The 23,815-nt window shown below is 37.3% G+C and overlaps 1 protein-coding gene across 2 annotated transcripts in view; it reads left to right on the top strand.

The window, feature by feature from the left end:
* The window catches only part of LOC126342343 (lysophospholipase D GDPD1-like), a 139,799-nt gene extending 116,296 nt beyond the window's left edge, over positions 1-23,503 (top strand). The window contains exons 6-8 of one of the 2 annotated variants that reach the window (XM_050001847.1): positions 6,948-7,090; positions 7,813-7,927; positions 22,860-23,503. In XM_050001847.1, the coding sequence (XP_049857804.1) occupies positions 6,948-7,090; positions 7,813-7,927; positions 22,860-22,988 (387 nt within the window). In that variant the 3' untranslated portion in view covers positions 22,989-23,503. Of the gene's footprint in view, positions 1-6,947; positions 7,091-7,812; positions 7,928-16,134; positions 17,086-22,859 lie in introns of those variants that run through there. The other variant, XM_050001848.1, reaches the window with a different exon arrangement.
* Positions 23,504-23,815: the final 312 nt, after the last annotated feature.

Raw genomic sequence — 23,815 nt, 5'->3', positions numbered from 1 at the left:
CTGATAAGTTGAGAGGACCAGAGGTTGCTGAGAGTTTCAGAGGGAGCATTAGGCAATGGTTGACAAGAATGATGGAAAGAAATACAGTAGAAAAGTAATTGTAGCTTTAAAAGATGAAATAGTGAAAGCAGCAGAGGATCAGATATGTAAAAAGACAAGACCTAGCAGGAGTCCTTGGTTGACAAAAGATATATCAAATTTAGTTGATGAAAAGAGAAAATATAAAAATGCAGTAAATGAAGCAGGTGAAAGGAATACAAATGTTTAAAAAATGAGGTAGACAGGAAGTGAAAAATGACTAAGAGGTATGGCTAGAGGACAGATGTATGGCATATTTCATTAGGGGAAAAATAGATACCTCCTAAAGGAAAATTCAAGAGGCCTTTGACGAAAAGAGTAGCAGCTTTATGAATATCAAGAGCTCAGATGAGAAACCAGTCCTAACTAAAGAAAGGAAAGTAGAGAGCTGAAAGGTGGAAGGAATATATAGAGGGTCTATACATGGCATACACTATAGACAACAATTATCACCTACCACTCGTTAAATAATGTTACTATGTTTTAACACCACTACATAAAACCAATAAAATGTGATTCTGCAACTCTTCACAGAATAATTACTTAAAAACAAAATCTTAGGTTGGTTCTATTTACAGCTCACCTAATCAGGCACACTGCTAACACTACTGCACTGCTAATGGATCACACATGTGTGAACTTATGCAGCGATGAATCGCTGCTTAGCTGTAGTATAACCAGCTGACTGTCTGCTGCACTGCAAAATTATCCTGAACTGCAGCCATCATGGCTGGCTAAAACAGGGATGCCATCAGAGATTGCTGCTACAACTGTAGTCACAAAATCACCAAGTGGAATTCTTTCAGGCCATCAATGAGATTCTTCTTGACTTACGTGCCAAAAGTTACTAAGCATGTTTATATCTTTCGCTGTTGGCCCCATTGCTGTGGCCAACTAGCATCTGTAGTCCAACTTTTTAAAAATATTTAATACTTCTTTAGTTTTAGCACAAAATAAACATAAATCTTCATAATTAATCAAAAGCATCCCAGCTACACCATTGCATATGCCCACTTATATTCTCTCTGTTATTGATTTTGTGTTGCTGTGGGTGATGCCATATCTTTTTCCAATTTCTTCATTAAGATTCTTCTTCTTCTTCTTCTTCTTCTTCTTATTATTATTATTATTATTATTATTATTATTATTACTACACCTGCACCTCTAACTCGTGTCCTGTGATGGTCACCAAAATGGAGTATTACTAGTATTACTTGGGTAAATGTGTGTGTGTGTGTGTGTGTGTGTGTGTTTGTTTGTTTGTTTGTTTGAAGGGGCATTAGTTCTGCATGTGTATTGCTACAGCTCTGTGTGTACGTAATTGTTTCCTGCTGAATGTTACTTTAATACTGTGCTCAAGTTGTTAATGCTTCCATAGAATAAAGTTGGGTTCACTCTACTGGTCATGTTGTATATCTAATTACAACACAACTGGCTACGAGTGTGGTCCTGCTCCTTGCAAAAATTTCTATTCTACTTGGTTCTCCATTTATTCTCATGATGGCTGATGTTGTTACAGAAAGGATGGTGTTACGGAAAGGATGGTGTTATGGAGGGCATTATATGTTGGTTGGATGGACAGCAAGAAATTCACCATGGCGTTGCACCAGTAATCACAGGTGCTGAACAATCAAACTTGGGTTCTTCAATCATTGGCTTCCGTTTTGTGTATTTGTTATGCTCCTCAGTCTGTGTCGCCTGCCCCCCCCCCCCCCCTTTTCTACATATTCCATTGAGGAATGGGACACATAAGAGAAATGTCTCTGACAGCACTTTCCAGCTTTTGGAATTACTGATGCAATTTTATGTCGTGTTATCTTCCTTTCATGGATATCCCCAAGAATGTATCGAATCCTAACGTCAACTCATCCTTTTGTAGGATCCATCTTCTTTAACTTATGACGAAAAGTATAAACAACTTTCAAATTACTGCTGTAAGTGTACCCATGTTATTGCATTCCATATTGGATTTTACCACTGTAGGAAGCAACAATATCAGTCGTATTGAGCATGGATGGCTGAACTCCATCGGTCAAGTCATTGTCATTTTGCATCCGATGTGCATAAAGAGCCGAATGCTACTCAGATGGTGGGAGATGCTATCATTTGTTTAGCTCCAGACTGTGAGGTGCGAGAGGTTACCCTGCAGTGTGAAAATTCATCACCCTCCAAGATTTTAGGTATTGCACAGTCGTTCAAGGTGTCGCGAGTTATGGATAGCCATATTTAGTCATGATGTGAGGTATCAGCAATTGAATCCTCTTCTACACACCAAGCTTCAAGTAGTTCGCAGGGAGAAGACATGATTGTGGCAGTCCACACACGATCACAGTGTAAAGCTGGCTGGCTTCGCTTCCAACAGCAGCCATACCAACAAAGTAAATAGGTCTGCAAACAACTTCATACGTGTTCCACACTCCTGTCCGGCCCTTACTGTTTCATTAACCATTAGCACCCAGAGTGCACAAAATGCTGGGCTATCTGTCATAATAGCAGCAAAAAGGTCGCATTGCTTCTGTTTGTAATGTAAAAATTCAGCGTAAGACCCTGATGCAGATACAGACATAAACATTTTATTGACTGTTTCTGTTGCACCAAACAAGTTTTCATTGATGTTATGGATTTTCATAATGTTCTGCACGTGTAAGGGGATACAGGAGCTGCAGTTATCTTGTTAAACTCACAAACTTATACGGACTTGGGCTCCCCTTCACTTCTCTCTCTGTCACGAAAGTTAGTTAATTACAATAAACAAAGTATTTTTTATTCTTAGCAAGTTCTCTGCCCCAGTACAAGTCATCGGTCCGGTCACTTGCATTTCTTGTTGTAGACAATGTACAGAGAATATTTTTGGATTAGATGATTCTAAGTTGTTTGGTTTTATCATTTCAGATGAAGTGAATTTAGTGTCTGAACATGCATCCTATACCCTGTGCGATACATTATATTCTGTGTTTTCCTCTTTGTTTACTCTTGGATTTGGGTGTTCCAACAATTTTCGAGCACACTTTACCATGAAACATTCTGCTCGGCCTCATTTTTTCCGGGCCCATCTGATTCCAGTGGTACTTAGGGAACAAGTCAAAGATGAATTGGTTCGCCTCAAGGAATCTGGCATTGTTCAGCCTATTGCATCAAGTGAATGGTGTACCCCCTTAGTTACAGTAAATAAACTGTCAGGCCAGTTACACCCCTGCAGAAAATTTAAAGTTTCTGTGAATGCGCAACCTACAATGGATACATAACCGATATAGATTTACAACGTATGTTATTTTGGTTGACATTGTAGATTCTGGAACCTCTACTGAAGAATGTTCACAAAATCTCCGTATTCTCTCTCTCTCTCTCTCTCTCTCTCTCTCTCTCTATCTCTCTCTCCCCCCCCCCCCTCCCCCCTTCCCTATACTTACATTTAGGATTTCTACTTTTATTTAGACATAATATGATGAAAAACGGCTACAAAAAGAATTACTTACCTCCACCTTCAGAATTGTGTGTCCTCTTTTATACCACAGACATAACATTTATTTAAGCAGCAATATAAACAACAAACATTTTGTACATGAAATTTATTATTAGTTGAGAATCTCTGAAGTAAAAAAATCACTTGAATAACATATCACTTGTAGTGATAAAATTTGACAAACATCAACTGACAAAATTACTAAATTAATCCAAAAGAAACAAATTTTCTGAAGTTTTTACAGTTTCTTATAGAATTTGTTAAATACACGACACCCGTTAATTTATACTGAAGTAATCATTATCTGTGGCTGCCCTTTCATGTCATAATTTTGTTATGATGGGTGACTGTGAGTAAGCAAGTCGCTGTATGTGCAGTCATCAGCTGCCCTCATGTGTCTAACTATTTGAGTAAGCATAGCTTGTGATGTGCACCCTCCTCCCCCTCACCCCAACTGAATGCAATGCACAGTACAGCAATATGTACAGCATCAGTGCCAAACCTTGTGTGCGGAGGGAGATGGCAGCCACCACACAGCTATGTATTGTGGTATTGAATTAGTTATACATTATACAACATATATATTATGCAACAGGGTTTATGTAAAAATAATAACTTTAAAAAAAAAGTATGTTCCATTCTCTACTTTGCCTTCTCAGGCGTTGATTCTTCTCTCTCTCACCTTCTTCTCTTTAGTAGCCAATGTTCTTCCTCAGTGTTCAAGCTATCTTCACACTAAATTTTATCAAAATTGATTCAGTGGTTTAGTCATGAAAACATGAGTTACTTTTGCATTTAATAATATTAGGATGGAAGTATGGGTTAACACATTGAGGATAGCATAACCATTGTACTCGTTACATTGAATCATATTACGTAGAACATGTTGTTGTTGTTGTTGTTGTTGTTGTTGTTGTCTTCAGTCCTGAGACTGGTTTGATGCAGCTCTCCATGTGCTACTCTATCCTGTTCAAGCTTCTTCATCTCCCAGTACCTACTGAAACCTACATCCTTCTGAATCTGCTTAGTGTATTCATCTCTTGGTCTCCCTCTACGATTTTTACCCTCCACGCTGCCCTGCAATACTAAATTGGTGATCCCTTGAAGCCTCAGAACATGTCCTACTAATCAATCCCTTCTTCTAGTCAAGTTGTGCCACAAACTCCCCCTCTCCCCATTTCTATTTAATACCTCCTCTTTAGTTACGTGATCTACCCATCTAATCTTCAGCATTCTTCTGTAGCACCACATTTTAAAAGCTTCTATTCTCTTATTGTCCAAACTATTTATCATCCATGTTTCACTTCCATACATGGCTACACTCCATACAAATACTTTCAGAAACGACTTCCTGGCACTTAAATCTATACGCGATGTTAACAAATTTCTCTTCTTCAGAAATGCTTTCCTTGCCATTGCCAGTCTACATTTTATATCTTCTCTACTTCGACCATCATCAGTTATTTTGCTCCTCAAATAGCAAAACTCCTTTACTACTTTAAGTATCTCATTTCCTAATCTAATTCCCTCAACATCACTACATTTCATTATCCTCATTTTGCTTTGGGTGATGTTCATCTTATATCCTCCTTTCAAGACAATGTCCATCCCATTCAACTGTTCTTCCAAGTGTTTTGCTGCCTCTGACAGAATTATAATGTCATTGGCGAACCTCAGAGTTTTTATTTCTTCTCCATGGATTTTAATACTTATTCCAAATTTTTCTTTTGTTTCCTTTACTGCTTGTTCAATATACAGATTGAATAACATCGCGGATAGGCTACAACCCTCTCTCACTCCCTTCCCAACCACTGCTTCCCATTCATGCCCCTCAACTCTTTATAACTGCCATCTGGTTTCTGTACGTAGAACATATCAACCACAAAATGTATTTTTACAAATTTGATTAAGTTCAAAAGTCAAAGAGTAAATTGCTTTTTTGAAGGGTAACTTGTTTTCTCTAAGTCGCATAATATTCTCCAGATCAATAAATATCTTGTACTACACACTTTCTAAAGTAAGTTAAGGTGTTACATGAAGTCACATAGGAGGCATGCGACCATTGTGTTAAGTCGAATCTTTATCCACCGTTGAGTGAGTCACTAAAATAACTATTCACTTTGCTGTTCAGAAATGATTTATTGAAGTGTGTTTGACCATCAGCAATATTCCAAATAAGAACATGTATCACCCATCAGTATCAGGTTTGTATTGACAGATTTATAGATTTGTCTTACTATGGACACTAGCACACCTCATGCACACGACTGCCAACATTGGCAGCTCAGACCAAATTCCTTTCTGGCCTGAGCTGCTGGTCTTGGCAGTCATGTGTGCATGAAGTGTGCTTGCTTGTGTATATGCATGGCGTGTGTGTGTGTTTCTCTTTTGCTGATAAATGCTGTGGCAAAAACCTTTGTGGAAGTGTATTTTTAATTGTGCCTGTATGCAAATTAACATGACATCTTTACAGTAGGTAGCAATTTATCTTTTCCTAAGTTGTTTATAGGTTTGTCTTTCAGTTTAATTTATTTTGTTGCCACAGCATAATATTATACTGATATTTTTTGTCTATTCTGTGACAATTGTTGTTCTTGAAGTGATCACACACCTGTGGACATTTCTGTGCTGTATCTTTTTATATAATCTTAGCAGATCTTTTCTTTCATTTGTTTGTCTGTTGTTTCAGCCTATTCATTTCTTGGTTTTGTTCAATGTGATATATTGCGCAAATGTTGCCTAACATTGGTCAGATCCATTTAGTTTTCAATAAATAATGTACTTTGCTTAGGAGTGCTGTGAAAGTCCTCTAAAGATAAAAGTAATTACCTGAGACACAATGTGTTTGCTTCAAAAGTTTTTGAGCTTAGACACTTATGGTTGAAAAATCCAGAAACATTTTATTCTAAAATAGCAGGACATTCATGTTCCACTTTCTTTTTGTGGCATTTAGAACTGCCCTATTATTTTCAGTATATTTTTTTCAATTTTGTAAAAACATAGGATTAGTAATGTTTCAGTGATTACTTTAATGATTGTTAATAGTGATTGTGGTAACAGCTGTGTGTGTGTTATCTATTCATTATTACAGCTCATTCTGCTTCATGTTATTTACAATATATTCAGTGCTATAACTTTTCTGTGCTACACAGGTTGGTTTTCTTTGTTTGCACTTGTTATCCAGCTGTAACACTCATTTCTGTTTCTAGCCAGTGTAGACTGTTAAGAAGCATCTTGTAACTATACATAACTTGTAATGTTCACAACTATATGTTTTCCAAGGCTAGAAGTCGCTAATATTTACTTATGGACATTTTTGGAAGTAATATGTTGATATTGACAATAACTTCCCTGTTGTATTTGCTGTAATATACTTTGTCAGTAACAGTGTTTTAAATTTCAACAGAATCCACGAGTCAATCTCCTATTCTCAATGAAACAGGTTTTGCTGCTAGTATTGCTGCTGTACACTGGACTCTTGCCATTTGTGCCCATTAAAGAGACACATCTTGAAATTTTTCTACCTGCTATTTATTTAAGGTTGATCAGGTAATGTATTTTATAACCAGTTTCTTGCCATTATCTAAAATTAGTTATTAAATGTTAAGTAAATGGATCTGATTTTGTGCTTTTAAAATGAAGAGCATGAAATGTGATGGAATGTAGTGTTCACAGAACACTCATTTAGTTGATCCTTCTCGCACTTCAGAGATGGCTCTTAGTGACATTAGCATTCTGTGTTACTTATGCTAAAATGTTAGTTACGTTTCTTTCATCAGTTGCTCCTCTTTTTCCTTGGCATATTTTATTCTCCACACCTCCAGTTTCCAGAACTTTTTTAACAATGTCTCCAAAGATAGATTGTGATTGTTTAGCATGATCTGGATGTTCTTCAACATCAACACCACCACTGCTTCATAGTTATAGCTGCATTTTCTATAAATGGTATTAACTGTTTTGAGTGTTGTATACATTATGAATGTCTCAGTAGCTTCACGCACAAGTTATGTGATTGCTACAAATGCAAAACACAGATGATGTGCTTCAAGTGCATGGGTAAACATAAGAACCATACCTGAGTTACATGGCGCCCATAAGCGCGCCACCCCCCCTCCCCCCCCCCCCCCCTCCCGAGTTACATGTTTACTTAAATTTTATCTCGTGCAGAAAATATAAATAATGGCAGTCCAAAAATGTGTATGCAACATGTGTAATGTAAGTTATTTACCCATACTATGTTAAAACACCTAATAATGTAGGTTGCATTTCAGGAAAAGAAGCAATAATACCTCATATTTACCTCTCCACACTTTCTTTGTGCGAAGTATGGACTTGCTTCTCATGAGACGCATTCTTTTTAACCACTTAGAAAAGCGTGGAATCCAGGTAAGTTATTTTTTATTGTTATTCCTAATAACTATAGTTGTGTAATTGATTGAATAGTAAATAAATAGTACTTACTCTGTACATGATCCATCCAAGTAATGTCTTGTTGATTATTTAAGCATTTTCATTTATTGTTGTTAAGTGAATTCATTGATACTCCAGAATCAATAGAAGCAATGTTAGATTCTTTTTATGAGTAATATCGAACAGCTGAGCATCTGTCTGATACAAACACAGTACTGAGATGAATTTGGAATTGAGATTTGGGTTGAATTTCATGACTTAGCACTTCTTTCAATGCTGAAGGTCATTAAAGTGAAATGGTGGACATATAATTACATGAATGTAATGATGAGAGAGACTTTGAAAATAAGAGTGTAATAGTCGATTATAGAGGCAACTGTACTACGTGAATTTGATGGAGAGAGGGGGGGGGACACCCAGATTTGGTCCTGTGTCTGTTTATATTCTTAACAATTTTTCCTCCAGACCAGTGTAATTTAAAAATGTTATTCCAGAATATGGATCTGAGCTTTCATTAACAACATACTTTTTAAATTGATACAGGTGTGTAAGTGGTGCCCAGAACCTGAAAATATCTTTTGGCACTGTCTTAACATTACAAACACATTTTCTATAATGTGCTCTGTGGAGGAGGGGGGCGGGGTTGTTCTCTATGATCATCACAAAAACTTTGAAACGATGCAATTCCATAAATTGTCAATGACTTTTATTCAGCTGGCCAGTGTGGCCAAGCGGTTCTAGGCGCTACAGTCTGGAACCGCGCGACTGCTATGGTCGCAGGTTCGAATCCTGCCTCGGGCATGAATGTGTGTGATGTCCTTAGGTTAGTTAGGTTTAAGTAGTTCTATGTTGTAGGAGACTGTTGACCTCCACAGTTAAGTCCCATAGTGCTCAGAGCCATTTGAACCATTTTTGAACTTTTATTCACAACATACTTTTAAAAATATATTTACATTTAAGAAGGGTCATGAACTTGAAAATATGAATATGATACTTTTTATGAATAGTGACATCCACTACTAAGACTTAAATTTTTGGGTTAAGTTTCACTGAAAAATTGGAAACATTTATGGAACCCGATAGAAGAAATCATTAAAGACAATAAATATTTGTTTCAATAGTTTAAAATATGAAGTACATTAAATAGAATACAGTACTTGCAAAAGGTGTAGTGGAAATAACCATGAATTTTCACAGTAGAAAAAGGACAGCAGCATTCTTTTTGCTTTTCTTTATCAGTCTCACATAGGTGTTTATATTTCATCTTTAGTAGTCCCACTTCTAGTATGCTGTTCAATCCCATTCTGGTCAATCATCTACCTCATGATTGTATCACTTTAAAGCTCTTCTTCCTGATTAATTTTTGCTGCTGCTTTTGTTGTGTCCATACCATCTTATTTCTCTCACTCCCAACAACAATAACCTCACCTTAAGCTTCCTACAAAGCACATAATATTTTTCAATTTTATACTTCTAGCAGCAATTCTCAGAAGCATATATATATATATATATATATATATATATATATATATATATATTTTTTTTTTTTTTTTTTTTGTGGGTTTCACATATTAGCTTTGCAGGTATTCCCCCATCTTGTCACACTTGAACAGCTTCCAGTATTTTGACCATTTGAATTTATATGGTTTTTCATTCCTTCTTCGAGTTGCTATCTTCCTTCATAACTACTGGAATGTTTCAAAACTGGCTCATTGTTAACAGCTGTCCTCTTTTTTAGGTCTGGTCACCTTGAATTCCTCTGCTGCACTAACCTCTTCATTTCAGAGTAGCACTTGTACCCTATGTCCTCAGTTATTTGTTGGATGTATTCCCAACTCTGTCTTCCCCTACAGTTTTTGACTTCTGTAACTCCCTCTAGCACCATGGAGGTTATTCCCTGATGTCATAACATATTTTGTATCATCCTGTCCCTTCTTCTTGTCATTGTTTTCCATAAGTTCCTTTCTTCACTGAGTTTCCAGATAGCAGGTACCACAAATGTGGTGCAATATTTATTGTTGTCCCATCTTACATATACATTGCATCCACCCAACTTGTAATACATGTACATAAATAAAAGTTACATCCAAACAGCAAGTTATCTAATTCATCATGAAAATAAACTTTTTATAGAGGTGATCATCATTCTTTGGTTTGAAAAATGCTTGTGCAACACGTCACTTCGTTAAAGTAATATGATGCATTACAAAGGATATCAAAATCTCTTAACATTGTCTGTTTCATGCTTACCAACTTTGATGTAAAGTTTCTTGCTATTCTCATTTATACTGCTTCTCATTACTTTCATCTTTCTTTGATTTACTCTCAATCCATATTCTGTACTCATTATACTGTTCATTCCATTCAACAAATCCTGTAATTCATCTTCACTTTCACTGAGGATCGTAATGTCATCCGTGTGTCTTATACTTTTACCCTGGATTTTAATCCCACTTCTCAACCTTTCTTTTGTTTCCATCATTGCTTCATTATTGTATAGATTGAACAGTAGGGGCAAAATCTGCATACCTGTCTTACCCCTTTTTATAATTTGAGCACTTTGTTCTTGGTCTTCCAGTCATATTGTTCCCTCTTGGTTCTTGGTCATATTGTATATTACACATCTTTTCCTATAGCGTACTCCTATTTTCCTCAGAAATTTTAACATCTTGCTCCATTTTACACTGTCAAATGCTTTTTCTAGTTTGACATATTCTATGAATGTGCCTTGATTTTTCTTCAGTCTTGCTTCCATTATCAAGCACAATGCCAGAACTGCCTGTCTGGTGCCATTATCTTCCTAACGCTAAAATGATCAGCATCTAACATATCCTCAATTTTATTTTGTATTCTTATGTATATTATTCTTGTAAGCAGCCTGGATGCATGAGCAGTTAAGCCAATTGTGCGATAGTCCTTACACCTGCTCATCCTATCTTTGGAACTGTGTGGATGATATTTTTACAAAAGTCTGAAGGTACAGCTCCAGTCTCTTAGATTTTACACACCAACCTGAATAGCTGGTCATTTCTGAAATTCACTCCTAAGGGATTTATATTGCTGTTTTCCTGAACATTTTTGTACTTCCTTCTTTTGTCAACCATTTGAAATATTTCTTCTGTGAGTGAAGGTTCCTTTTCAGTTAACTTTCTTATACCTACATTTATCTGTCCAACATCTGTGATTGCCCTTTTTAGAAGTGCACACTCCTCCTCAAGTGAAATGGGTACCATGGTATACCTTGTTGCTGTATCCTCAACATTAGTGAAACACATCTCATCATTACTAAATTGTTATCCGAGTCTGTCTGCTCCTAGATATTCCTTTACAATCTGGTATCCAGTTTTGGAATCTCTGTTTGATCATGTAATCCTGCTGGAATGATCCCATGCCTTCTAGTCTTTTCCAAGTGTACCTCCTCCTCTATTGATTTGTGAACAGAACATTCACTGTTACTATCTGTTATTTATTGCAGAAGTCAATTAGGCTTTCTCCTCTCTCATTCCTAATACCAAGCCCATATTCTCCTGTAACACTTTCTCCTATTCCTTCCCATAAAACTGCATTCCATTCCCCCATGATTATTATATTTCATCTCCTTTTACATTCAAAATTACCTGTTCAATACCCTTGTACACTTTCTCTCTACATCTTCTGCTTGCAACGTTGATGTGTCTACATGAACTATTTTTGTCAGCATTGGTTTTTTGTAAAATCTGATAATTCTGTCATTGAGTTGTTCACAGTAGCTCACTTTCTGCCATACTTTCCTGTTCATAATGCATCTTACTCCTATTTTACCATTTTCTGCAGCTGTTGAGATTACCCTATATTCGCCTGACCATAAATCCTTATCTTCTTTCCATTTCACTTCAGTGACCCCCACTATATCTAGATAGAGACTTTGCATTTCTCTTTTCAGATTTTCTAGTTTTGCTATTATATTCCAAGCTCCAACTTGTAGAATGTTATCCCATCATTTACTATTCCATCTTTTTCTCATGGTCACCTCATCCTTGGCCATCCCAACCCCTCCCAGAGATCTGAATGGAGGAATGGTGTGGGATCTTTTGTGATTGGAGAGATCCTCATGACATTTGTTCACTCACAGGCCACATTTCCTTTGGATACACATTATGTGTTCTTAATGTAGTAGTTTCCATAGTTTTCTGCCTCCTCATGTCAATGATCACTGCAGATTCTTCCACCTTGAAGGTGCACTTTCCCACCCCAGAGACAAGAGAGTACCCTAAACCTCTGTCTGATCCTGTACCCTTTTTGACAAGAGAATTGGCACAATGAGTGTGTCTTCTTATGCCAGAAGACTTTGGCTGCCATTGCTGATGATATGTATTCAAAATTCAAGCAGTGGCTGCGTTCGAACCTATGTGTGTGTGCAGTGACAAATACAAAACTTAGCGCATCCTCTTGATTTGATCTATATCGCACTACTTCTGTATCTGTCTTCATCTCTACCTGTACCTTTACCTCTACTTCCACTTTCTATCTCTCTGTCCACTTCCACCTCTCAGTGGACCTCCATCTCTTACTTCACCTCCACTTCTTTCTCAAACACTTCCACTGCCCACAAAATAAATTCTCTTTAAAGTACTCCAGAAATTTGTTTACGTTTTTGTTTATGGTCAATGCATGATTACCATTTTGTATGTATCTGTTTCATAGTTAGTTCATAATTTTAGTGTGTGACATGTACCAAAATAACAGAAAGAAATGTCCATACAAGGTGGTACACCCCCCCCCCCCCCTTCAAAAAAAACTGAATAACATTGCTGTGGGTGGAGCTTGCATAGTACACCCTTCTGCAGATGGGCATGCATAGCACAACTCACTGCCAGTTCAGTGCCATTTATTCTGTTCATCTACTGTGAATGTCTTTGCTAGTGCTGTTTCGTTTTTTATGGTGGCAAGTTTAAGTGAGCAAGACGCAGCTGTGAAGTTTTGTTCTCTGCTCAGTAAAAATGCTGCTGAAACTGTTTTAATGTTGGAAACAGCTTATCAAGATGACACTATGGGAAAAACTCAAATGTACGAGTGGTTTGTGCGATTTAAACATGGAAACATGACGATTGATGCCAAATCTCGTTCTGGACACCCATCAACTGCCAAAATCAGTGGAAATATTCAGATTTTGTTCCCCTAGCTCAGACCATCAACCAGACCTTTTATTTGGAAGTTTCAAGTAGATTGCGCAACAGTGTTAGTCAAAAAATACCCAATTTGTGGCATATAGAAGACTGGTTCTTCCACCATGACAGTGCAACTGCATACACTGCCATTGCTGTCGGACAGTTTTTGGCTAAAAATGGCATGCCCCACACTCCTTACTCGCTGGACTTGGCTCCATGCAACTTCTTCTTATTTCCATGCATGAAAAGGGGCATGAAAGGACACCAATTTGACAAGTCAAGGGGGGGGGGGGGGGGACAAGGCAGGAGCTGTCATCCATTTTTAAAGATGACTACAAAAAATGTTTTGGACAATTGAAGCACTGATAGGACAAATGTATTAGTTAAAATGGAGAATATTTTGAATGGGATAAGATTGTTTTGTAAACAATTTGAAAATATATAGCTTTTAAAAAAATAATTCCAGTTTAGGTACCACCTCATAAATATTACTGATGTATCTGTGTTTGGCAAAAATCCTTCTACCTTGCTCTTTGTACAACAACTCACTGTTGCCTGACTCATCCTTATTGCTATTTTACAAGTTCTAAGTTTCGATATGATGATGATAGTAACTGAAATATTGTGATAAATAAATAAATATATTAAATATAATCTACACAACCTAATTTGCAAAAATGGACTCCATGAGACACCAAAAGTGTAGGAATATGACCTGAATCATGGGCTTCCTACATTAAGGTGGATGCCAGAATAGTTCCTTTGGAAAGTACACACTTTATTTCCTTCTCCATCCTTGTTCATTTGTACCATGTGTTCAGTCTCTAATTACCTCAGTGTCAACAGGATGTTTAATCTAACATTCCTTCCTTCTTAGGCTATGTGTTAACAGATTAGTATTTTTACATTGTATCTGGTCATTCAGTGAACCTTTATAAATGTGTTTGCTGTAATCTACAGTATTTTTCATTCTTTCTTGGACTAATTTGTCATTAACTGCTCCTAACTTTCACTGAATTAGTGTGCAGTTCATCAATGTCACTTTAACCACACTATAACCCTGCTTAACTCGTTACACATATCATACAATTATGTAACGTAATTGGTATCACATTGTCTGTCAGACTTCAGAAATTTATTGTCAGTTTATATACATTGTCTTAACTTATTATTTGTTTATTGACCTCTGCTAGTCATATCATGTATTTTCAAACATATGAAAGTGAAATATCACAAAGAATATTAACCCTTTCACTGCTCCAGACATAAATATATGCTCATCATTTCAGTGCTCCAGACGTATACATACTATTTGCTATAAAAAATACTTACATCGGTTCCCTGCTACTGTCGTATAGTTAGTTATAACGCCGACAATCGGGCCAGTGAGTTGGAGGCAATTGTTGCGCAAGTATGCAGTTTAATCGTTGGAATACTAGGAAATACCTGAACGACTATTGATTGCTGAATTCTCTTTCTGCTGAGTTCATTCTTATCGCTATATTACCTAGTTTGCATGTGGCCATGTCCGCGTTACCGAGTAAAATGACACGATGTTACCGTCCGTTTGCAGATGATGAGCTGCTGAGTATTCTAAACCAAAGTGACGACGAGGACATCATCGTGCCAAACCCAGCTGATTATGGGTGGACAGATAATGACGACGACGAGCTGGCAGATAAGTCTTTCACCACAAATATAAAAAATATTTGTGAACCAACAAACGTTGAACCAGTAAATGCAGATCCAGATTTTGACGTTAGCGTCGATTCTTTCTTTGATTCTGAAGAAGAGCCTGAGCGTATGCCTGAAAAATCTCCTAAGAGACACACAACAGTTGATTTTAGATGGAAAGGCTCTGATTTGGACCCTAAAGTGTATAATTTCGATAACAGTGGTTCTGGTTCCAAAATCGTCAATTTAGATGATTTATGTACTGTATACGACTGCTTCCAAGTTTTTTTTTTAGCCAAGAAATCGTGAGCTATGTAGCTGAGTAATGTAATTTATATTATGAACACCTTTGCAATGATGCCATTGAAAAATCAAGACTGCGACGTTGGAAAAACATAAACAGTGACGAAGTTTACTGTTTCCTTGCTGTAAATTTTCTGATGGCTCAAGTGAGAAAACATGAAATAAACAGTTATTGGACCAATGATCAGTTATTGTCTACTCCAATGTTTGCGCAAATCATGCCGAGAGATAGATATCTTCTGTTACTTAGAATGTTATATTTTGCTGATAACAGTAAGGGCCCTGGAGATGACAAAATCTGGAAATTACGTCGAATTGTGGATCACTTAAGAAAAGTATTTCCAGGTGCTTTCTATCCTTTTAAAAATTTCTACACTGACGAAAGTTTAGTTCTCTTCAAAGGTCGTGTCGTCTTCAAGTAGTACATTCCTTCCAAAAGCAACAGATTTGGTGTAAAAATTTTTGTGTTATGTAAATGTGAAACTGGTTATATTCTTGACTTTATTATTTATGCGGGTGCAGCAGCAGACATAAAAAAAGAAACTGACTTTAGTGTAAATGTTGGAATACCTGGAAGCATTGTTCTCACTTTAATTGAACGTTACCTTGGTAAAGGTCACACATTATATGTTGACAATTGGTACACTAGCCCAACATTATTTTCTTATTTGCTTGACAGAGTGACTAATGCCTGTGGAACTGTGAGAACAAACTGCAAAGGGATGCCTGCTTTATCAAAAAAACATAGAAAAGGTGAGATCGAGTTCATGTCAACACACAAACTTCTTGCTCTGAAGTGGCAGGACAACCTGGAAGTGAGGATACTACCAATTTTTCATAAAAACGAAATTACAGCGACTGACAAAATTGACAGAGCCACGAATGAACCAAAAACAAAACCACTGAAAATATGGGGGCTGTCGACAGGAGTGACATGATGCTAAGTTCAGTAGAATGTGTACGAAAAACTGTAAAATGGTGGATCTGTCTCTGCTCAATGCATATGCATTATATAAAACTCAAACAGGACGAAATATTTCACTATCTGATTTTCAACAGAAACTTATCAAGGAGATTCACCACCAAAAGCAAACAGAGGGACGTCGTGGAAGGAGATCGGCTGATGGTGACAATCCCCTTATGCCTCACCGAGCGCCACTTCATCTCGCTAATCCCAGGAGCTTCAAAGAAGGAGGCCACCCAGTGAAGGTGTATTGTATGTGCAAAACATGATAAACGAAGTGACACAAGATACATTTGTGTAAAATGTAATTAGGCTTTATGTTTGAATTTTTGTTTCGAGAGATATCACACTTTGAAGTATTACTAATGTAATGCTTTCTATTTTTTTTTTCACTTAATAAAGTACCTTTTTTGAACAAAATAAGACTGTCTGAACAAAGATTTAAAAAAAAGGAAACGATTTACACTGACAATACTGGATTTTGCGTATCATTTTTATCTCAGTAATAACAGTAGACTGCTGCAGTCATATATATATGCACCGGGTGAAAATAACGCACACAGGGCGGGAGTCGCTGAGAGTAAATGCGCAGTGAAAGGATTAATAAGCAAGAAGAAAACAAAGAAAATATGCAAACAATGTTCCAAAAAAAGTGGACTGCCCTAAGTTTCTTGAAAATATAGAAATAAAACTTTTAGTTGTTAATCTAATGCTATGCCAGTCTTTCTTGAATGACCAAGAATCAGAAACAGATGTAAAGTACTGAAAATTTCAAGTATAAATTCACATTTTGATGTTAACTTTCAGGCCATAGTGCAGGCTGGGTCCTGCTGTCTGACATACACACAATCTTGAACACATATTTCACTGTTTTTTTTTTTCTGTTAAACCTGAAATCTACATCAAATAGGGAAAGGCACAAGTATTTTGTCAATGCACATAGTACAGCCTGGGGAGCAACACTACTCATAGTTAACAACAAATCTGTTACAAATGTTTGGCACTGTGCCATTCACATTACCCTTTTTCCTTTCAGCCCTACCATCTGAGTTTGCAAATAGAAACCGAGCAAGGTGGTGCAGTGGTTAGCACACTGGACTCGCATTCAGGGGATGATGGTTCAAACCTACCTCTGGCTATCCTAATTTAGATTTTCTGTGATTTCCCTATATCGTTTCCGGCAAATGCTGGGATGGTTCTGTTGAAAGGGCATGGCCAATTTCCTTCGCCATCCTTCCCAACTCCAAGCTTGTGCTCTGTCTCTAATGACATCGTTGTCGATGGGACGTTAAATATTAATCCCCTCCTCCTCCTCATACACATTCTTAATGTATGTATTGTAGACTCCTTATATGCAACTGCAAATAGAAGAGCTACCAATATGAACAAAAACTTTTTGTTACAGTACTATGAAAAATAGTACATTCTGTTCCACATACTGAGAAAAGCTTATATATGGATTTGTTACCAGATTTGGAGATGGCTGTGAATACAAATAAGCCTATAAAACCTTTCAGTTCAAGAACATCAATATCTTGTAGAAATGATATATTCTTTTGAGAACTTTTATTTGACTGCTTTTATTCTTTTATCATTGCAGAATCTCATCTAAAATGTTATAAGCAAAAAGTAGACCCCATAGTTCTTCAGCACTATGCAACACTACGTTACATTGTCTTGTTCTGATTGTTAGTTGGTGATTGTGCTTTTCCTCATTTGAATCAGTTTCACATATCATAAAAGTGGAGTTTCACCTATCATAAAAGTAGAAATCATAGTCACATTACTGTTGTTTTACTCAGGTCATCTTCAACAATTTATATATCCTCCAATCTTTATTATATTTTATTTTAATTTTGTTTATTTATTTATTTAAGACATTTTGTTTAAGAAAATTATCTGCTTCTTCTTTATTTTTGGGATATTAGTTATGATTTTCAGTGGTTTTATTTAGGTTTTTAGCTTCAGTCCTTTAAAAGCTAAAGAATAAAAGTCTTTTGGTTTTAAATACCACAGCGTCGATCTCGCTGATACTCCTAGTCGGAATAGCTCCACCTGAAATCTCTTAAATGTTTAGTTTGCTATGAAGATCATTCATACAACTAGGTTCTATGTTGTATGATGAGTCTAACTTTTTTATCTATGAAAAGTTTATTGCTGAGATATTCTCTCGAAGAATATTGACCGTGACAAGATGCAGGTTCGCGCTATCATTCCACACTGCACCTCCGATCGATCTACGTTGGATGATATCTGAAGGATTTTTGTCAAATCTTTATAAATTGATAAATACACACCTTGAATGCATATTATTTTCTTCAATTGTGTTTATTGTGCCATCGACTAACTAAACATTAATAGCATCGCACAACAATAGCAAAATCTTTCCAACATAAAACACACCCGATCTCCGTAACCACTTCACACAGAGTCCTCAAATATACATATTTGGTTTCTTATTCCAGAGAGATGCATCCGTAGCACAGAATGCCCATTTCTCTCAGGCAGTTTATACTACTCTCGGCATTAATAATTGGCCCCACCTGAGTCAAAGTTTTCCACCGTTTGCAATCCATTATATATCCATTTCCATCACCCTCATCCACTTTATGTTTTGAACTCCTATCATCATCACTTTCTATGTCATAATCTGGACCAATATGACTGTCACCAAAAACTTCATTAATTTCTTCCAAATGCATTTGAAAGTTGAGCTGGACCTGATAGAGTCTCCACATTGTGCAAATTAATTAAGAAACACAGTTAATAATAACTATACAGTATTACACCAGACTCATTGCAATAAACATGAAATGTTGATAAACATGTCTTAGAATAATAATTGCACAGCTTGTGTTGTGCATTTGCGAGACATCAGGGCTGGTTTACTGTGAACTTACCAATGGTCAGTTAGTGCAATTGGCACCCCGCCTTCACAGCAAGAAGTCAACATTCCAACTGAGAGATACACAAAAAGGGAAAAGGTGAAATGACCGAAGAAGGTGAGGGGATGTCCACCAAAATGTTCGGCAGCCATCTCACAGAGGTTAGTGGTTAACACATGTAACATGAGTCCTTCCTCACAAATTAGAGCCTGAAATACTCTTATGGATGGTACATTGGTAGTTTGTCGTGGTAATCACTATCTGCTATTGATGAGAAATAAAGTATGCTCTATGTTATCTGTGTTGTAAGGAATGCTTGGGTCTCTCTGTACTATGCCTAGAGCCTTTATTCCAGATTACACAGCTGATAACTATAGATATTGCTTAAAATGAAATGAGGCACTGGCCAATGTGGCTGAGCGGTTCTAGATGCTTCAGTCTACGGTCGCAGATTCGAATCCTGCCTTGGGCATGGATGTGTGTGATGTCCTTAGGCTAGTTAGGTTTAAGTAGTTCAAAGTTCTAGGGGACTGATGGCCTCAGCTGATAAGTCCCATAGTGCTCAGAACCATTTGAACCATTCTGAAATGAGGCTTTTCTTTGTATTTACAGGAACAGAAAATGTCGTGCCAACCCATTGAAGCCCAATGAGCCCTTGTTTACACGAATTGCAATTATTCGTCCTTCTTCCTTTTATCTCTTCCTTGAATTTTCCACCTAGTGCACATTAATCTTATTTTCAGTCATTGCAACAGTATCTTATCTGAATGAGGAAAGCACATGTATTGGAATGATTGGTCAACAAAGCTTCCTCCCGGAGACTGCAGTAGTAGGTGTCATCAGTTGCAACCGAGGATAAAATTTTCTAGCAGAGAACCTTTAGAATCCTCAAAGTCGTTCCTTCCACATGACAGTTGACAGATTTTTATCTTTGTTATACCTTCCTCCCACCTTCTTTGAGTTAGACATGTTGTGGTCACATAAAAAGTCCGTTCAAAAATTTGGGAACACCAGAAGAAATACATCCTTCAACATAAATGCAACTAGGAAGCCTGCAGATTGAACTGTTGTGTTTGACCATGAATGGCACCTGTGAAACGTCTTCAATATATTGCAAGTGTCAGCTGTGGTCAGAATAGTGTTCTGTGTACGTGCATTTTCAACTTCTCACGGCGTAAAGAATAATCCATTAAATTTCGGGCATGCAGCCGCGCAAATAAAATTTCCTTTACTGATATTTCGGCTGTGTATCGTCTGACCATCTTCAGAGCGAGTCAGTCTTGTGACTCGCTCTGAAGATGGCCGGACGATACGCGGCCGAAATATCAGTAGAGGAAATTTTATTTGCTCAGCTGCATGCCCGACATTTAATGGAGTGTTCTGTGTAGTTGTGAGTGCATTATGTCAGAGCTAAGTGAATTCAAACATGGGCAGATTGTCAGTATTTTTATGATGGGTACTTCCATAACTAAGGTAGCTAAAGTATTTGGCGTCTCAAAAGGCATAGTATTGAAGATTTATATTGCATACGTGGAGAGTGGAAAAAGTCATCTGCTGAGTCACAATGTGGATAAAAGTGCATGTTGAGTGATCACGACAGATGGTGATTGAAGAGGATTGTGACAAAAAATAAGAGGACAACAGCTTCAAAATCCACTACAGAATTGTATGCAGCCTTGTGAACGCTGTCAGCACCAAAATAACACTAAGGAAGCTCTGTAAGCAGGGAATTGTAGAGTGAGCTGGAATTTTTTAAATCACTCATTAATGATGCAAATGCCTGTAACCAGAAAATGTGGTGCCATAGCCATGAAGTCTAGATTATGGAGCAATGAAACAAAATCATTTGGTCCAATGAATCTTGTTTCATGTTGTTTCCAACTTCTGGCCAAGTTTGCATCCCAAGAGTGAAATATGGCTGGTGTTCGATGATGATCAGGACAGCTATATTTGGTATTCTATGGTCCCCATGGTTAGTGTGCAAGGTCGCATTACTGCCAAGGATAACATGACCATCTTGGCTGATTTGGTCCATCCCTAGGTACACTGTTAGTTCCCCAATGGGTATACCATGTTCCAAGACAATTGGGACCCTGCTCACATCATCCAGGACTGTTTTTATGACCCTGAGGGTGAATTGTCACATTTCCCTTGCCCACCACAATCACCAGATGCCCATATTATGAGCCTTTTTGATTGACTCAACAGAGGCCTCTTATCGTTATCTGCACTTGTTACTATTTTGCGGGAAGAATGGTACAAGATTCGCTTGAAAACTACACAAGACATGTATTTATATATTCTGAGAAGCCTGGAAGCTGTTTTCGAACCCAGTGTTTTTCCACACCATATTAGGCTTGGTAATGTATTGTGTTTCTATTGTTTTCATATTCTTGAACACCCCTGCTGTTCTCATAACGAATCCCTTGGCGAAGAAGGAAAAAAAGTCAATCTATCAGAGCTGAGCAACAATCACCTTCAGTAATATGACAAACATTGAGGTTGTTCAGTGTTTGTGACTTGCATTTTGAATTATATCTCTTCACAAATTTCTCATTGTGAAAATTTAAAGTTTGTATTCGAGAGCTTTAGGAATTAACTTTTCCACTGCTACACTTTATTTCTATATTTATTTAGTCACAACTAGTTTTGAGGCTAAAGCCCAAAAGTGCCTTTGGTCATTGAAACCAGACATAAATTGTTATCTTATTGCCTGACATACATGGCTGTCACATCACATCTAAAATGTTTTTATCCACTGGTCAACACCCAGGCAAAGAAGATCTCTCCAAACTGAGCACAAAATCTGTTCTCAATTTCAGTGGCACTGACATTGTGAAACTTTATTGCTATACTTCGAATAACAGTGATGCCAACTCAATTAATGGAGTGGAATTCAGACAGGGTACAAGGATGAATCAGGTACAAACTAGACATTAAAAAAAAAAATTCAGACAAATTCACGCACACACCTATTTTTCTATGTAGTCTCCTGAACAAGAAACACATTTTTCCCAGGCAGTTTCTTCATCCACTTTCTGTAAAATGAACATTTCTGTGATAGCGGCCGGTTGTACACAAACACTTCGACAGTGCCATCATCACCAGATCTGTGTCCTTTGACTGCTTCCTTTAGGGGGCCAAACAAATGACAATCACAGCACAGTAAGTGTGGACTGTAGGTAGGATGTTCTATTGTGTGGTCCATAACAATTCCTAAATTGTTTGTTAAGTTCGGGCAGCTGTGAGGGGGTCCAGCACTTTCAGGATGCATGACACATCTCAGATTGGAAATGCACATCTCTTCTGATAAACATGTTTTCCTGGCCCAAAAGTTGGCATTAGTATGCAGTGTTCACAGCCCAAGTTTCATGAAGAAAGTTGATGAAGAATTCCTTTGAAATCAAAAAAAGGTTCTAGCAAAAACCTTGCCCCTCCCATGAGATATGGTTTTTGGTGATGTCAGTATACTGCATTCTAAATTGTTTCTTGTCCTCATAAAAGCTGGTTTTGCCATGAGCGCACTTGAGTCTTTCTCATGGTGTTGCCCCGAACAGTACTGCAAGTCTTTAAAAAAATTCGGATGGTTTTATGCTTTCTGTGGTGAGAAACTTGATTATAATGTGTAGCACAACAGATAATGGTGCCTCTTCCTCCAGCATTGTGACTCAGGCTAAAGAAATGGTACAACAATGTTCTAGCTATGGAGAATAATCACTGGAAATGAAAGCAACAATGGGCAGAGATCTCACATCTCTCCATTTACAAAATGAGTTTTGGAATAGCAAAAAAATTATGTAGTTTACTGTAATGTACAGTACATTATCTGTCAGTGTGTATCTTACATAATCAAGACAAGTTTTACAGATGTTACTTATTGGTATCATTCTTAAGAAACATGAAACATAGAAAATTATCTTGTTTTTTCGTTTTAGACATACCTCTGGGTACTGAATTATGAAGATGAATTCAGAACAGCATTCGAACTGGGTGCATCTGGAGTTATGACAGATTATCCATCGAAGCTCAAGAAGTTTCTTGAAGAAAACCCACAGTATCAGTGATATTTGTTGCTCGTCATTCCATTATGCCATACCTGTTACACAATTTTTGTGTTTAATTTATATAAATGCCCTCAAGTAATTTTTGTAATTATCTTTATTATTACTATTATCATTATCATTATCATCGTGTACATTCTTGGCATCTGAGAATTTTGTTTCTTATCATCAGAATTTATTTTGGTAGTCTATATTTTTACAATATTTCCACAAATAATGTACAAAATGTGCCTCATTCCTAGTCACTGTTAGTAGTTTATTTCCACAAAAGGTGCCTTTATGGTTGTGGAAGATAATGCCACTTATTGAGATAATGGTGTTATTTGGTATCTCAGTAGTCTATTGTGCAGAAAGAGCTGCCATGAAAGAAATATTGTTCTGATACTTGTTTTCAAGGGACCAGACAGTATATTACATTATTCCAGAATGAGATTTTCACTCTGCAGTGGAGTGTGCGCTGATATGAAACTTCCTGGCAGATTAGAACTATGTGCCCGACCGAAACTCGAACTCGGGACCTTTGCCTTCGCGGGCAAGTGCTCTACCAACTGAGTTACCAAAGCACTACTCACACCCGGTCCTCACAGCTTTACTTCTGCCAGTATCTCGTCTCCTACCTTCCAAACTTTACAGAAGCTCTCCTAGGTTCGCAGGAGAGCTTCTGTAAAGTTTGGAAGGTAGGAGATGAGATACTGGCAGAAGTAAAGCTGTGAGGACCGGGTGTGAGTTGTGCTTTAGTAACTCAGTTGGTAGAGCACTTGCCCGCGAAAGGCAAAGGTCCCGAGTTCGAGTCTCGGTCGGGCACACAGTTTTAATCTGCCAGGAAGTTT

Source organism: Schistocerca gregaria, chromosome 1, assembly GCF_023897955.1.
Source record: "Schistocerca gregaria isolate iqSchGreg1 chromosome 1, iqSchGreg1.2, whole genome shotgun sequence".
NCBI lineage: Eukaryota > Metazoa > Arthropoda > Insecta > Orthoptera > Acrididae > Schistocerca > Schistocerca gregaria.
Note: the sequence above shows the minus strand (reverse complement) of the source record. Positions and strands in the feature narration are given on the sequence as shown.